The sequence below is a fragment of the Xenopus laevis genome, chromosome 3L, assembly GCF_017654675.1.
Source record: "Xenopus laevis strain J_2021 chromosome 3L, Xenopus_laevis_v10.1, whole genome shotgun sequence".
Classification (NCBI taxonomy): Eukaryota; Metazoa; Chordata; class Amphibia; order Anura; family Pipidae; genus Xenopus; species Xenopus laevis.
The window spans coordinates 153,989,188-154,007,145 of NC_054375.1; the positions used below are offsets into that span (position 1 = coordinate 153,989,188).

The window sequence follows — 17,958 nt, forward strand, 5'->3', positions numbered from 1 at the left end:
CTACAAATAGGTGATGGGGGGTTGTTGTACCACCATCTCAGGTTCTCTTGCTTGGGACATTTCCCTCCAGCTGCAGAGACCCCAACCATTTGGCAACAACTGAAGAAGTTTGCCACTTAACTGCCTTCACAACAACTCCTGACACTGTTGAGTTTTCTCTCACCCCCGTGGGTACATTTGATGACATACCCTCCATTAGCATCACCCACCTTGGGGAATGGGGTCTCTGCATTCACAGCCTCAGATGGCCAGAAGAGGCTCTGGCAATGGGCCTATTCTGGTTAACACTTGCCATAAGTGCCATCAACACTGCTGTTGATCCCACCTTGCTCTTATCCCGGAAGGGCCCATCCCAACAAGCTTGCTCACTTTTGGGACATTTGCTGATTCTTTATAATGTTATAGGTATTTAAAGTTTGTTAACACACTTTTGGCCCCAAAAGAGTTATGTAAATTGACCAGGCACCATTATTTCAGCAAGAATGCATGAAGCAGTTACTTAGCAGTTGGCCCATTGTGATTGTAAGTAGGTTAAAATTTATCGGATGCCCAGCGTAGATGTGGTTGCAGTTTCCAGATGTTATTGCCTTTGCTACTCTAACCTCATACATGTACGTCTCTAATGATAGTTCAACAAGAGCCTAACAGTGGAGCACTGGCATTTAATTCATTTTATAAAATGCATTGGTGATGGAGGTGGCTGAATGTGGGTTAGTTTATGCCACTCAAGCATCAGTTAAATAAACCAAAAACTTCTGATTTGTCAATTCCAAGGTAAACAAATAAAAAGAGAGCTTTCAATGTCAGGTTCCTGTACTCCTGGATGTTGTATTTCCAGACTGATGATATGTGCAACAGAAGGCGGCTTTAACTAAGGATTTCAGTTACTACCATCACTCTGTCCATCATGGAGAACAATCATTATAATATCTCTTTCATGATGGTCATACAACAATAACAGAAATTAGAGCTTTTTTTAGGCAAATCTAATACATTGACATCTACTAGGGTTTGGAATGTGACTGTACTTACACAATCATGGATATCACTTTACTCTAACACCAGTAACTAACACCTGGCCTAGGAAGAGAGATCTGTGAGCCCATTCAGCTCCTTGTAGCACCCAAGTGAGACTGCTGTTCATTGTCCCCTACCCTAGAGTGGCCCATGTTCTTCTAGTAAATGTTGTTTTGCCATCACACGACTCACATGGTTTGCCCAACAAATCTCCATGGAAATGTACTGATTAAGAGCTTCATGTATTTTGAATGGTGTGATATGTTGGAATGGGGGTCTGTATGAGTTCAAAATCTTAAGTTTGCTTGATTGGTATCCAATGGCAGCACCAGATGCATTCATACTATAAATGTCTCTTGTGCCACTCGATAGCCCTTAAAGGAGAACTAAATTTAAATAAAAAAAGTAGCTAGAAATGTTATACATTATGTGTTGGCTTCTATACCAGCCCAAGGTAACCACAGCCCTTTAGCAGTAAAGATCTGTGTCTCCCTCTATGTTTTTGTTGTTGAAAAATCAATAAAAAGCATTCTTTAAAAAAAAAAAAAAAAAAGATCTGTGTCTCCAAAGATGCCCCAGTAGCTCCCCATCTTCTTTTCTGCTGATTCACTGATTCACATGCTCTGTGCTGCTGTCACTTACTGAGCTTAGGGAACCACTCACAATATACAGTACACGTAGGGGCACATTCACTGAGCTCGGGTGAATGAATAGAGGGAAAAAATTTTGAATTTCGAGGAGATTTTTGTGCTCCTAGACTATCGAATTGGCGTAAATTCGCCTGAGTAGAATGATTCGAATAGATCGAGGGAAAAAAGGCTGTGACTATTCGCCCATTCGATAGTTGAAGAACTGTCTCTTTTAAAAATCATTCGACTGCCTACTTCGCCAGATCAAACCTACTGAATTGCTTTAAAAGCCTATGTGAAGGTCCCATAGGCTTTTTTTCTACGTTTTTGATCGAATAAAAAGGCATTCGATCGATCATTCGATCTAATGAAAATCCTTCGATTGAATATTCTCCAGTGCATAAATTCGAATTCCCTATTCAATTCTATTCCGCAGTCGAATTTCGAGGGATTTAACCCCTCAAAATTCGACCCTTGATACATCTGCCCCATAGAATAGAAATGTCATAATATAAGGCTGATTAGTAATTAATACAGATAATAACTACATGGCAGCACAGAAACCAGTGCAATTAGCATCAGACTTTTAAGGGATACCGTCATGGGAAAAAAAATTTTTTTCAAAATGAATCAGTTAATAGTGCTGCTCCAGCAGAATTCTGTACTGAAATCCATTTCTCAAAAGACCAAACAGATTTTTTTATATTCAATTTTGAAATCTGACATGGGGCTAGACATATTGTCATTTGTCCAGCTGCCCCAAGTCATGTGACTTGTGCTCTGATAAACTTCAATCACTCTTTACTGCTGTACTGCAAGTTAGAGTGATATCACCCCCTCCCTTTTCCCCTCCAGCGAAACAAAAGAACAATGGGAAGGTAACCAGATAACAGCTCCCTAACACATGGTGGTCCCCTGTGACAAGTTTGAAGTCCTGGATCATTGCTGCTATTGACAAGCTGACACTTTAGGCTGGTGCAATAAGTTCACTATATAAAATATGGCATTTTTATCCATATTCATTTTTAGGGTTCAGTTCTCCTTTAATGAATAAGGCAAGGGGAACTGGGTATAAAAATGTGGTTATGGTGGGATAAAACACACTAATGTTATGCAGTGAAGCCAAAGATGTTGGAAAGACAAAGCACTGTAATAATCAGCCATGGACATTAGGCAGGAGTTATTATATTATAATAATAAAAAAAGATGACAAGTTTGAAAACATTCTGGTAGCTGCCAAGCCTCATTACAAGGACTGCATCTATTTCTTCCCTTTTGCTTTCTTATCCCTTCTCTCTTGTTATCTTTCAGCTTTTGTGCTGGTTTTCAAAACTAACATTATCTCAACCACTGCAATTAGTGACTTGGACTCTGATTCTACTTGGGGAACTACTTCCTGGCGAGACTTATGAGTGTGGTTGGACCATACCAGCTCCCCAAAACCGAGATAAGAAAAAGAGGTCAACTTGAAGGACTGTGCTAATGGATACAGTAATTCATTCACAGAAGTTACATCACTCTTTCACAATCCTTCTCTGACTTTAGTTCCCCTTTAATTCTGCTGGGTAAGACAATAAGTTCCTGACTGTGGCTCGTGAGCTTTTTATACCCCTAGAAGCTGTTTTTTGTTGTTGTTCCTCTCTGCTCTATTTCACACCATAAAGCAGAACTTGGTGACACAATGATCCAGTTTGCCCACAAGTTGTGATGCTCAGGAAATCGGCCTCGTCTCAGTGTTACTGACTCACAACTTGTGCTCAGAAAATAATCATCAGAGTTGATGTCAAGTCACAAAAACCAGTAATGAATCTACTCCTCACGCTCTTCCTACTGTGGACCTGCCAAGGTAAGATTAGTATTGAGTATATCGGCATTATTGGGTCTTTCTCATTCAGCCAGTCAGTTCATTCTCACTTCTTCTTCTTCTTCTTTCTGCTTCATCCACATGATCTTTCTATTGTTTGTTAAAGGCACTTCATCAAGATAGTTTCAATGATAGGTTGGACGGGGAGTATGAGAGGGACTGAATCTAAACTGAAGTTTATTCTGGGGGCCCAGTCTGAAAAGATGAAATTAAGGTTGGAGACAAAGTTTTATTGTAACATACTGGTTAAACTATGACTATAACACACAACGGACCAGATTCAATTCAGTGAGAAAAATGTTTATCTTGTGAAAACTCAGGAACGAAATTCAGTTTGAGATGCAATTCAATTCAGAGAAACTTATCTCACAGTGAAAACTCTATTGAGGTCTATGGGGAAAAACTGGAACTGAATTTAGAGAAAAGTTTTTTCTCCTTGAATTAAGTTTTCACTTGATAAACCATGAGATAACTTTTTCTCACTGAATTGAATCCCATCATTTGACATTGTTATGTGCAAAGAGAACTTGACGTAATGTTGGACCACCACAAATTCGGAATCCCCCTGATGTAGCCTCAGAATGTGTCTGGGGTTCCATTCATTTTCTATTTTATTCATTTTTTTATAAGAAGTGAATGCGCTTCCCCTCCCCTTTTTCAAATTAAGGTTCACTAGTTCTCTTAGAGGCCCATTTATCAAAGGTCAAATTTCAAAATCATGTGAATTTTTTTCAATTCGAATAAACTGACAGTTCGGCTGGGAGGTTATTTAAGAAAAACAACTGAATGTCTAATATTCGATCGAATGGTTTTAAACCAAAACTTAGAATCATATTCAATCCGTACGAATCGAGTTTTTCTCCAGAAAAAAACCCCTCAAATATCAGGAAGGCAATTATCATCTCCAAATGGCTCAACGTCCCTCTGTCATTGACTTCTCAAAGAGTGAGACAAGATTCACATGTAAGTTTCACTTAGATGAATGTGCAGTTTTTCTATCGATATTGTTTGCTTATTTTTATTAGAGTTTGTTAACAATGACAGTTTCTCCTTTCTCTACTGAATTGTGAGTCAAATTTTTTTTTGAATTTCAATGGGTTAATGAGATAGGGAAAGGAAGGAGAGTAAGGGGAAAGCCACAGAGCTCAAGCTATTGCTCAGGCAAGGAAATACGATTAGTGATGGGCGATGGGCGAATTCGTGGCGAATTTGCGCGATTCGCAGCCAGCGAATAAATTCGCCAAACGCCCGCGAAAATTCACGGAAAAAAAATCGCCGGCGTAGAAAAAAACGGACGCCGGCGTCAAAAATTTTTTTCCAAAAGAACGGGCGCCGGCGTCAAAAACTGGCGCCGGCATCAAAAACTGGCGCCGGCGTCGAAAAAAAACGCATTTCGTGAATTTCGCGCGAAATTCGCAAATTTTTCGGCGAAGCGAAACGGCGTAAATTCGCCCATCACTAAATACGATAAGGATAGTGCTAAAATAACTCTAATTTGCTGGTCTTAAATAAGGATTCTGGGCAGCAATGGGCAAGGCAGGGAAGAAAATCAGGAAGAAATTATCCCCCATTGACCCAGATTCAATTCATGGGAAAAAACTGGAACTGAATTTAGAGAAATGTTTTTTCTCCTGGAATTAAATCTCATCTATGACTTTACCATGAGATAATGTTTTCTCACTAAATTGAATCTTGCACGAAAAATCATGGACAAGATTCAGTTGAAGTTGCAATTCAGAAAAAACTTATTTCACAGTTTATCACATGAAAACTCTGTTGAGGTCTATGGGAAAAAAACTGGAACTGAATTTGGAGCAAAGTCTTTTGTCCTCAAATTGAATCTCACCCACGAGTTTTCACTTGATAAACCATGAGATAACATTTTGTCACCAAATTGAACCTGGCTCTTTAGATTCAAATTGAAAATGGTTTCAGGTGGGTTTTATATCATTTTCAAAAAGGGGTAAATGAATGGGCCGTTCAGCTTCAGTTAACTTTTAGTATGATGTAGACACAGATATTCTGAGACAATTAGCAACTGATATTCATTCTTTATTTTTTGTGGGTGTCCAGGGAGTCCCTAATTGAGTAGAGCCCATACACTTTGCACCTGCACTCTATTTATTCTCCCCTTCTTTGTTAAAGCTCATCTTGTTGCTCTACTACAGCCGGCAGAAGAAAGAAGAAGAAAGAAACCCTGGGCCGGTGCTCCTATCAGCAGAAAACTCCACCGGCCTGGGGTTATACCAGTGAGCACCACGGAGCGATCCACTTCCGTCTTCTTCTGTCTTCAAATTTCCTGGGGCAAATTTCATTCATCTGCAGTTGAATGAAATTGGCGACTTTTTTAGTTAAAGTTTGGGTTTTCGTTCTACTGTGCATGCACAGCCGTGCGAAGAAGCAGGAAGATGGAAGAAGATCGATCCGTGGGGCTCACTGGTATAATCCCAGGGTGGTGCAGTTTCTGCTGATAGGAGCACCTGCCCAGGGTTTCAGGTAAGTAAATGCAATCACTTGGTGTGCCTAATTTTTGGCAACCCGAAGCAGCAAATTACTTTCCTTTTCATTTAATGGATAACTCTATAGGAGCAGGTTGTAATAAAAACTCACCCTGGTGGTCTAGTGGGGGGACGGCAGGGACGCCTGCCGCCGTCTTGTCGGGGACTCCCGCCGTGCAAGTCTTCAGCACTTCAGGCGCCGTTACCTTAGGGGGCGCGTGGCGTGCCTCCATGTGATTTAAAGGCGCAGGCGCACTGACGTATGATGTCAGCACGCAATGGCGCGAAATTTTAAAGTATTTAAAGGTACATTTTCTTTTTACACACTGCCCGTTATAGGTTTAATCCTGTGGTGTTTGAGCTTTGAGCTATTTGTATTCTGATCCTGTTTGATTCCTGTTGTGACCCCTGCCTGGCTATTTGACTATCCTGATTTCTGAAACCTGACCCTTGCCTGTTATCTGACTTCTATCCTGCTAAATCCCTTCTGATTGATCACCCGGTTTTGACCCTTGCCTGGCTGACTTCATTTTGACCCTTGCCTGCCTCGACCCGGCCTGATTTGACTACGATTCTGTCATACGTTTTGTACTGTGACCTTCTGCCCAAAGACTTTGCAAACCATTGTGCCCCTTTTGCCTGGTCAGAACCTTTCCTCTTGCACCTCTCGTTATAAGACCTGGCGGCATCTGAGTAGCTGAGGGCTCCTCCCGAGGCCAAAGTTGGCTGCTACAGGCGGAAGCACAAAAGACCAGGGTGCTTGGCATCTGTTCTGACTTTAGGGTGCCAACCATTACATTGGTGTAGGGTTGCCAGCTTTTTGCCGGGTGGAATCTGGGCAGAGGTGGGGCAGTGATGTGGCAGGGCCATGGCCGTGACATCAGGGGCGGGGTTATGATGCAGCAATCGGTGATTGGTTGGTCACCTCATCAATCGTAGGAAATCCTCTGTGGTTTTCCTAATTTGGAAAACTGGGCAGGCAGTTTTGACCCAGGCAGCCCTTCAAAAAACTAGGCAGGTGGCAACCCTAAGCAGGTGACTTCCAGAAAAACGCTCACAATGTTCAACCTGCAATCACTGCTCCCTATTGGCTCATGTACATTGGGAAGCATGGGGGTTTGGGGGAATGTGGGCAACCTTTCCCTCACCCTCTACAGTTGTGGGGCTCAGCAGTTCCACTGAACACTGTATGAAAGGTCTGTTGCCTTTTACTGACAAGCACAAAACTAATGTTATTGTCGTCAGTGATGGGGGCTGGGGGATTGTCACTCTCATGGCAGTGTTAGATTTGTATTTCTGGATATAAATTTTAATTCAGACAGGGGATCTTTCTCTCCACTGTTGTATATGTACCAGTAGAAAAAAACAATCCACTGCCTTCTGCTCCTCTATATGTCCACTATACAGACACAAGGTGGGCCCATGAATACACACACAGAGTGCATTTTGGAATATAAATGTATATCTATACTGTGTGTGATAACTGGCAGACCCACTTGTCTAACTTAAAAAGTGATATTTTACATCCATTTTAGCTAAATTGTCTGCACTATTTTATAGCATGCATTATTTTGTGCGTGATTTTAGGGCATTTGATATTGTCACACGTTATTAGTGCAATCTATAGCAGCTAAGAAATTTGGGATGCCACTGGCAGAGTAGAGGTCTCTTTTTACAATGTTCTAGTCATTCCTTTCCCTGGGAAATTTAATATATTTCTATGACACAAACTGTAGTGCATTCTGGACCGGCCCAAGGCATCATGAAAATGTGTTATTGGCTGTAGTTAAGTCTCCAATTTCTCATAAAGGTCTTTAATTGTTGCCCTACAGCTCCTCACTACATCTTCCTCTATTAATCCATCTGATGTTGTTTAGTAACACCTAATCCTGGGAGGTGTTAAATTTCACAGTAATTGTCACACTATGTTATGCTTTTTTCGCTTAAAAGATGTTAGACATTGCGAAATATCTATTAGCACATGCGAAAATACTTTGATGAATCGTTCCTTAAATAACTCGCCTTAAATAAAGCACAAAACAGTGTGTTAAGGAATAACGACCTTTTGTGAATCGGCCCCTATCTCTCTTACTCTCTCTCCATGTCTCTCTGTGCAGGAGGAATTTATAGCAAAGAGAAGAAGCCATACTGTACTATCCAGACTGGGTCAGTGCGAGGGAGGGAGGGAGACAGTGTCACTATCCCGTGTTGGTTCAGTTACCCCGGGTATCAAGGGAACAGACCCAACAATCTGAGAGTCTATTGGAGAGAAGCAAAGGAATCCCCTTGTGGAAACAACATTATCATTTATAATCACACAGAGAACTGGGTCCATGGATCCTACACAGGGAGAATCAGCCTGGAGGGAAACCCCAAGGAACAGAATGTGGTGTCTCTCCGGATCCAGAAGATCAGCCGCACGGACGGTCCAATGTTCTGTTGCCGCCTGGAACCAGAAGACAATGGATTAAAACCATGGCAAAATATCCAAGGGACATTCATACAATTTCCAGGTAAACTGGTGAGATATGAAGAATTCTGGTGTCTGGGTCTCTCTGCAGAGACAGAAATATCACCTGACCCCATGTCATTAGGTTAATAATAATAAGGTGCTCTGGGTATTCACGAGGCCTTAGTTCATGTTCAAATTCAGAGGACAGAGGAGAAGAATTTGATTAAAAAAAAAGCCCAAAACTGGATTATTATCTCCCTGATGGTTTGGAGTTAGATGACATCTTTGTGTAGGAGAGGGACATATATCTCCTGGTGTCTGAATCACTGTCACTCTTAAATGGCTAAACTCACAGGTATATTTATTCGGCACTTTGTAGGTTAATAGTCTGGGGTTAATAGCATTCTCACGGCCATTGCTGCAGTGATCTTCCTGGAAAGTTTGGGGTAACTGGGGTGCCCATTGGTCATTTTTCCATTGATCTTACTGACAAGTCTGGAGTTAATAGAGTTCTCTCAGCCATTCCTGCAGTGATCTTATTGGCATGAAATGCAGGTGCCACAGTTTATCATGGAATGTTTTGGGCCACTCTATGTCATGAAATGGCAGGGCCACTGTGTCTGTCTGTTGTGCTTCTGACGCTGCCATTCCAAATACGGAAAAGGATGTGTTTTTGTAGAATATTTAGGGGTGTGGTCACAAAGTGGGAATGGTCAAATTATATCTCTCTCTGTCTCTGTTGATTTTAAAGTGGAGGCCTGGTGGAAGGTGAGGGCCCCAAAAACTCTACCTTGCCTAGGGCCCCGTTTAACATTAATCTGGCTCTGCTTGGGCACACAGTCACACTGATGCTGGAATTCTGGGTGGAAAAATGGCAACTTGTATCCAAAAAAAATGACCTTTTATATTTCTCCTCCCTGCAGGTGAATTCTCAGTACAACAGGTGGATACAGTTCCTGCCATTGAGGGAGAAACCACCATTATCCCCTGTCTTGTTCATTCTGCACCCGGGGAAATACGGGAAGTAACATGGCGGTGGGGGGACAGTCCTATGTGTTCTGATAACCCTAATACTATGAAATGGACATCAGATGAAAGGTCAGAGAAGCACACAGAGTTCTCACTGGTGGATTTCCCTAGAGACGTCTCATTACGGATTAAAGGAGTTGCCCCGTCCCATAGGAAACATTACTGCTGTGAGGTGAAAGTGAGAGATAAAACTGCACAAAGTGTTCAAGGCACAGAGCTGGGAGTTGCAGGTAACACAACTTACTGAGCTCACTCAGTGTATCCTAGAGACTGCACAGTACATGAGCCCTATTTGTTATAGCAGCTATACTGAATAAGCAGGGGGCAACCCACCCTCAAGGAACATGTGTTGGATGTACAGGGGCCAGCTATGGCATTGCCAGTACCCACGAATGTAATACATTCCTGATACTGTCACGGCCATAGAACCTTCAGGATATGATACTGCACCTGACCAATGGTGTATTCTGTGTACTTTGCAATTAAATAAATATGTCTCTAAAACTTTTATATACCATGTCCCTAAAACACTATATGCTCCACAGCAGAACAATCCTATACAAACTTATACTTTAGAAATATCGTCCTATCCAAATACAACGTCAGTCTAACCAGCGGGTATAAGTGTCACCATTCAGGGGGCTCTATCAGATTAACACCAACATCATTTTAGATGCAGAAAAAAATGTCTCTGGCTTCTGACATCTCGAGCACCTGGCCTCTGGCTGCCGGCCTATTTTTTGGAGCTTTGTGGGGGTGATATATAACTGATGGATGACTTGGAACTGGATTAACTTGACATGCAGGGAAATTAGGTCACCATAGAGTCAATCGGTGGACTCATCCCACTGTTCGAACTGGAAGTAACTCTTTCCAACATTGCTGAGCTCTGGTAAAGGCTGAAGGGACGGTGCCTACGAGTGCCTGGTACAATCTGGATATCAATTTTTTTCCACTCAGGGTCATGGAAAATTAGTTCAACCAGAGGGGTATTTTAGGTAACCTCCATGGAGGAGAAGTGAGCTGTAAATGCATGATCAAAATTGGAAGTATCTACAGAAATGTAGCTTTGGCTTATTAAGTTGTATCTTGAGCTGTTGGAATGTAGGGAATGGTTCATCAGAGTGTCCCCTAAAAATGTTACACCCATTAATGACCAGTATGTGAAGTCCTGGAGATATTTGAGGTGGGGTAAAGTAGAGTTTCTCCACAATGGCATGAAGGGGGAGATTAGAAATGACATGTGCCCAGTATATGAGCATGCAATCCTCCCGTCTCTAAAGGCAGTGGGTATTTCAATTTCATAGTTATGTGGGTATTGTTTGCCTATAATAAATGATTGCTTCATACCAAGATACAGTATGTACTTGTGTAGATCCTTTAAATTATTTAAAATGGTTGTCTGTCCCATTGACTTATACAGGAGCTCGACTGGTCTGAAATAGCAGATTTTCAGATTCAGGCTTTTTTCAGCAATCAGGGTTTAAAACATCCCTCTAAACATTTGGGTTTTCTAGTGGAAAAAACTCGTATCTTTCGGGATTTTATATTTCAAATATTTTGTTGAAGTATTACCATAAAACAAGCAGAATCAAAACGCAGCCTGTTAAGATGCAGTCATGAAGACATATATAACAAATGTCAGAAAAATCAGACAAGTCCTCAATAAATAGGGACATATCAATTTAACAAAAAGATAAACAAATAAATCAGTGATCGCAGACTGTAAACTAATATGCATATATATATATACACATATACATACATATATACACATAGACATAGATACACCCTGTGGACATAAATGAAACTAGAATGAAAAAGATCATTGTTTCCATAAATTTGCACAAAATTAAATACAATTAAATATGGAGGATCTTTGTTTTTGGAGGCAAATGTCTCAAAATAAAGTGACCATGTATTTTTAAAAGATTGCTTTGACTTGGTGTCATCAGTTTTAGCCTTAATAGCTTCATGCCAGGTCAGTTGATTAAGTAGTGAAATGATATCTGCTATAAGAGGAGAATCCTTCTTTAACCAATGGTTGAATAAGGCTTTCTTGGTAGCAGCCATAAATAAACCAACCAATTTCTTAGTTCCTTGGGATATTGGATCAAGACTAGGTTTTGAGAAGAGCTCATTGTCATCAACATGCAATAAAGCAAAACTAGGGGACAACGTCAAATTAGTTTTCAACCTAGAATTCAAAAATCTCGAGACTTCACTCCAAACAATACTTAACTTAGGACAGGACCAGAGATGATGGGATAAATTAACATTGTGTTCTTCACATTTAGGGCAGTAAGAATAAGATCTGGAGGACTCATCTTTTCCCATAACCCAGATGAACAAGTTTAAACTGCTGAACTCTCCAGCTCTCAGAGAGAATCATATTGTTATAATCATATATAGACTTAACGAGATCAGAGGGAGATACACAATGTTGAAGAAATTCTGACCATTTAGAGGAGATTCCTAATAAAGGATGATTATCCACCCGATATACATCCCAAAATCTGCTAGAGAGTGAATCCATTATAGGATGTGCCATAAATTCCAACAAAGCTTCAGCCAACCAGTGATCAGACATAGCAAAATTGTTCTTATCAGGAATCAAGGAAAGACCACATTGGCATGCTAGATAATAATATCTATCAGCTTCAAGTAACCCAAATATTTCTTTGAACTCTGACCAGGAGATTTGAGTCATATCAATAGGGGCAAACAAATCTTTCATTAATATGTTCACTCTCTCTTTTGTAAAAAGTAAAAATGATTGAGATTTGAAGAAGTCCGAGGTTTTCAATAAAAGTTTAACTGGCATAAACTAAAACTAAAGCTATGTTGGGAAAATAAATGTTTCCAGACAAAAATTAAATCACGGAAAAGAGGATTCTTCTTAAAATCACTAGGAACATTCTTCCATTTTAACATTCGGATTTTAATAAATAACCCATTAAGGATCAATTAGTCATAGGCAGAAAGGAAATCTAAATAAACACAATATTTAAAGCCTCAAGTAGGACTAGTAAGGCCTTTAAATAAATCTTCAGAAAATCAACCAGAAACACTACTTTTTCCCCCTGGATATTTCTTCTATATTTAAAAAACAATGCACTGTCACTTATTTTAAGGGGAAAATTCAGTTGTCCTTTTGTCTCCACTTTTGTACAGAGACTTTTCAGATTTTGTCTTTTGCACAACATTTTAACAAATCTTTTTTCTGAATTTGTCTATCACTCTTACTACACAATCAAATCGGAATTTCCGAGGGAGGGGGTATATTTTACCTATGAAAAATTATACATCATTTTTTCAGGATAACCTGGGCTTTCTAAATCTGTCTACATGTTTTTGTAATTCCACTTCTGTAACAGGATATAAGGATCTAAATATAAAAAAAAATGCTATTTTGCATAATATAGGGGTTTGTATCAGAAATATGTTTTATCTTAGGTCAGTTGTCTAAGTGCTGCCAAAACAAAAAAATGGCTGGGAGTTTTTACTTTTCCCTTAGTTAAGGGCTGTCCAACAGGGCTGTCCCCTTATGTGGCCCCTCCACATGAAAGTCTGCCTGCTGTGTCTGCTTACCATGTGTAAGATTTAAAAGGTATCACTACAGAGATGAATTGGCCCCTGCATTGTTTAAACCTCAAATTCAGACTGTAATCCCCTGTATTGTTCACACACATAATCCCCCCTGCATTGTTCACACTTGTGACACCTCTATAGGCCTGTACTGTTCATACCTGAGACCCAGACTGAAACTGCCCACATTGTTCATCTGTTCACACTCATACAAACTGCTGGAGGGGCACCAGCACTGTGTCACTGTATGTATTACATCTTAGAGTGGTCCTGATAGGTTTCCCTGTCTCTTGCTCTGTTCTGCCCTATGCTCCCTGTGTGTGCCATACTCTGCCTACCATATGCTCTCTGTTTGTGTCACACTCTGTTTTCCCTATTCTTCTTGTGTGTGCCATACTCTGCCTGCTTCTATGCTCCTTGTGTGTGCCATACTCTGCTTGCTTCTATGCTCCTTGCGTGTGCCATACTCTGCCTATCCTATGCTCCCTGTGTGTGGTATACTCTGCCTGTCGTATGCTCCCTGTTTGTGCCTGCTCTATGCTCCTTGTGTGTGCCATACTCTGCCTGTCCTATGCTCCCTGTATGTGCAATACTCTGCCTGCCCTATGCTCCCTGTGTGTGTCATACTCTGCCTGTCCTATGCTCCCCGTGTGTGACATACTCTGATTTTCCTATGCTCCCTGTGTGTGTCATACTTAGCATTTGAAAATTATGGTTAGGGGCCCCTAAGGTGTTTAATCACGTGCTGGGGGGGGTGCTGTGTTATCCACAGGGGAGGAGAAGGCATATGCATGTAAGGGTATGTCTTAATATGACTTAACTTTTATCACATATGAGTGATATCCCTGCAGTGAGCACCAACCATTTGGGTTTTTATTGTGCTATTAATGTGAAAATGGTTTTGTGGTAACATGGGTGTGGTTTAAAGTGGGTGTGGTCTAAAACAGGGATAGCTTCCATTTTCGGCCCTCCACCATGTAGACCAGAAAAATTGCGGCCCTCGGTAGCACAGAAGTTGGACAGCACTGCTTTAGATAATATATTCACTCAAATTGCTTATATTGCCTCATTCATTAAGATAAAATGAGTAAAATAATGCAAGTGTGTGTTAAAAACGTTTTACATATCAAATTGTAGAAAACACACTTCTTTTTGTTTTATCAGTGTTTTACTTCTTTTGTTAATGAGACTTTTACACCTATAGGGGCAAATTCACTAAAATGCGAAGTTGCGCCAGGCGCAACTTCGCCGCACTTCGCCAGGCGTAGTTTCGCCAGGGCTCCGCAAATTCACTAAAATCCGAAGTTGCGCACAGGGGTAGCGTAAGGTTGCGAAGTTGTGCTAGCGTTGATTCGCTATATAAAGCGAAGTTACGCTAGCAGGCTAATTTGCATACGGCGCGAAATTCAAATTTCAATGGAGGAACACGTATCTGCACTACAAATGCCTAGAAAACCTTCAAATCAGCAAATAAAATTTTTATTTTGCCCTACACATGTGCCCACTGTCTAGGTAAGTTGCCATGAGTCAGGAAATGTAGGGGGGAGGAAGGGGAGCCTCAAAAAAATTTCGATCATTTTCAGCCTATCAGCCATCATGTAGAAAACACGCCAGCGTTTTTTGGGACTTAGAAAAAAAATTTACTTTTTTTTAAACAATCCCTATCTACTCTATTGCGCTTCGCCAGGTCTGAGGTGGCGAAGGAAGTCTAGCGTAAAAGGTAGCGTTCAGTACACTGCGCAAGTTAGTGAATTTGCGTAGTTTCGTCGCTAGCGAAAATTCGCTTGGCGTAAGGTTGCGAAGTAACACTAGCGAAACTACGCCAGCGTTCGTTAGTGAATTTGCGCAGTAGCGAAAATGCCAAACGCTAGCAAATTAACGCTAGCGTTCGGCGCTTCGCGGCTTAGTGAATTTGCCCCATAGGGTAAAAGAGAAACTTGTTCCCTGACTATAAAATGCTAATCCCATATATGATAATAACTCCCTAATGGGGCATCTACAAGAGGTGTGAAATGAAAATTGGGCGAAACAAAGCAGAGCAGATTATATTAGAATTGATCTGACAGAGAAAGTATTTTACTCCAGTTTACCATCACTTTTACTCCAAAAATAGGCTCTCTCCACTTTTGTGAATTCCCCCATTATGTCACTTTGTATAGAGGTAACTTGTTATACAGGTATGTGATCTGTTATCCAGAATTCTCGGGACCTGAGGTTTTCTGGATAATGGAACTTTCCATAATTTGGGTCTTCAAACCCTAAGCCTACTAGAAAATCAAGTAAACATGAAATAAACCCAATAGACTGGTTTTGCTTCCAATAAGGATTAATTATATCTTAGTTGGGATCAAGTACAAGCGACTGTTTTATTATTACACAGAAAAGGGAAATTTCTAAAAATTTGGATTATTTGGATAAAATGGAGTCTATGGAAGATGGCCTTTCCAAAATTCAGCGCTTTCTGGATAACGGGTTTCGAGATAACGGATCCCAGACCCATGCTAAATTAGATATTGTATCTGCTGGGGAAATATTTGGAAAACACTGACAAAATCGATTCTCTATAAAGCAAATAATGACACAGTCCTCTTAACTATTGGAAAGCCACAATGTTGAATATAAATATACAGGTGAGCTCACGGGTGTTTCTCTAGAAAACCATCAATATAAGTAATAATTATTTCTCTTTTTTCAGCCTCTTCGCCCAGTGATACCTTCTCTATTACCCAGAGTCCAGAACTCACAGTCCAGTCTGGAGACTCAGCCTCCATCAACTGCACCTTCTCTTCTCCTCACAACAGAGACCCCTTGTGGGTGGGAGTTTACTGGCGAGTGGGGAACCGGACGGGACCATTTGCCTATCACCCCTCCCAGGAGATGGTCCATCCCATGTACAAGGGGAGGACAGAGCTGAGGGGGGAGGCAGATCTCTATATAAGGAACGTGCAGGAGGCTGATAATAACACCTCGTATTATTGTTTTGTCATGCTCAGATTTTGTGAGGACATTAACAAGTTCAGTACAAAGACCATTCATGGGACAGGGAGCAGCCTGCATGTGACAGGTAAGAATAATCTTCACAGTAAGATATAACTTGCCTCCTCCCTTTTTCCTACATAAAAAGGTCATGCAAAGATTCAGAAGGATTCATGTCACATATCGGCAATAATTATGATGAATTTGTAATGGGTTTGTAAAAATCATCAGAAAATAAAGTATCCTGGTTTAGGTTCGCTAGGAATTACGCCACTAGTATGATATTTAGACATTCTAAGACCATTTGCCAAATTATTAGTTATTTAACTTCTGTACTGGAATTTCTGGTCCCATTAACTTCAGCAACACAACCTGGGAATGAATGGTAGACTGGGAGGCCAATGGGAGATTTAGAAGCAGAGTTTTTTAATGAAAAATTGTCCCATTGATGTTCTAATTTACCTTTATTATACTACTGTTCTAATATGAGATTTATGTTCGGAGAAATCTAGTCTTAACCATGTATATCAGGGAACATAAACATTTAATAATATATACACTTAAAGTTCTATGACAATCATAACTGACCTTTGGTAGAATGTAGGATGGGTAATATTCAGTCACCCTACAACATATAATGTGACAATTGCAGAGATAGAAAAGGACATATGGTTTGGCTATTAGAATGTGTTTGTACCCTTTTCCCATAATTCCCCCATTTCAGTATAGAAAGACAGGAAAAGGCATAGAACAGTACCCAACCCCCACGGCCCTAAAGCTACATAGTTGACATACCAGAGGGATTTTTGGGGTCTGGCAAAATTCCTCCCTCATGTTGTTGTAGTTGTAGCCGCGGCTGGCTTGGGACATCTTCTTCTGACACTGGGGAGCACCCCACCGTGGCACCTACCCTAGCTGCGGCAGGACATTTCCCTCCAACAGTTTGGTCCTCCCAGAGGGCTGATTATCCCTGAATTCTGCATACTTGAGGTATTTTTATTCTGTGGACTAACCCAAAGGAACTGTTTCCCTTACCCTTGGAATTGCCTGAAGGAACTTCTTGCCTTTGTGTTTGGATTTGTCTGGAGGGCGTGTGCATCTAGCTGTGAATTGCTCCAGGGAATCTCTTATTGGGGGTTTGATTTATATAATATATTTCCCTATATTTATTGGGTCTGTATCTTGGAGACTGCACTCCTTTGAAGGCTTGTGTGAGGACCACCAAGTTCCCCAGGATGAGTAGGAGCTTATCCTGGCTGGTAAACTCACTGGTAAAGCTAGTGATGTCTACTTGGAAATTCCATACCCCCAGCGAGCAAATTATTGGGAAGTGCATCAGATTCTCCTCGCCAGCTACTCCATCACTCCTTACTCCTATAGAAGAGTTTTCCACACCCTATGTAAATCAACAGAAGAAACTCATCAGTATTATGGGAATAAATTGCAGAGGGCTTTCCACAACTGGATCCAGGAGATTAAAACGAATTCCCTTGATGATTTATGCCAGTTGATGCTAAAAGAACAGTTCAGTTTTACTTCTTTTGTCCAGTACCAGCCAGTTTATAGGTATCTAATATATAGAAACAGAAACAAGAGAAAAGTGTTGGAAGGGTTACTGTCTGCTCTGCTTTAATTTCCCTACAGAAATAGGGATTGGTAACACTAGATAGGTACCTAATATATATAGAGACAAGAGGAAAGTGTTGGAAGGGTTACTGCCTGCTCTCTCTCATTTCCCTACAGAAATAGGGATTGGTAACACTAGATAGGTACCTAATATATAGAGACAAGAGGAAAGTGTTGGAAGGGTTACTGTCTGCTCTCTCTCATTTCCCTACAGAAATAGGGATTGGTAACACTAGATAGGTACCTAATATATAGAGACAAGAGAAAAGTGTTGGAAGG

At 40.8% G+C, this 17,958-nt stretch overlaps 1 protein-coding gene across 2 annotated transcripts in view; it reads left to right on the top strand.

Moving 5' to 3' along the window:
* Positions 1 to 3,312: 3,312 nt before the first annotated feature.
* The window catches only part of LOC108711762 (sialic acid-binding Ig-like lectin 14), a 19,490-nt gene continuing 4,844 nt past the window's right edge, over positions 3,313 to 17,958 (top strand). The window contains exons 1-4 of one of the 2 annotated variants that reach the window (XM_018253792.2): positions 3,313 to 3,492; positions 8,126 to 8,521; positions 9,384 to 9,719; positions 15,773 to 16,141. In XM_018253792.2, the coding sequence (XP_018109281.1) occupies positions 3,450 to 3,492; positions 8,126 to 8,521; positions 9,384 to 9,719; positions 15,773 to 16,141 (1,144 nt within the window). In that variant the 5' untranslated portion in view covers positions 3,313 to 3,449. The remainder of the gene's footprint in view (positions 3,493 to 8,125; positions 8,522 to 9,383; positions 9,720 to 15,772; positions 16,142 to 17,958) is intronic. The other variant, XM_018253793.2, reaches the window with a different exon arrangement.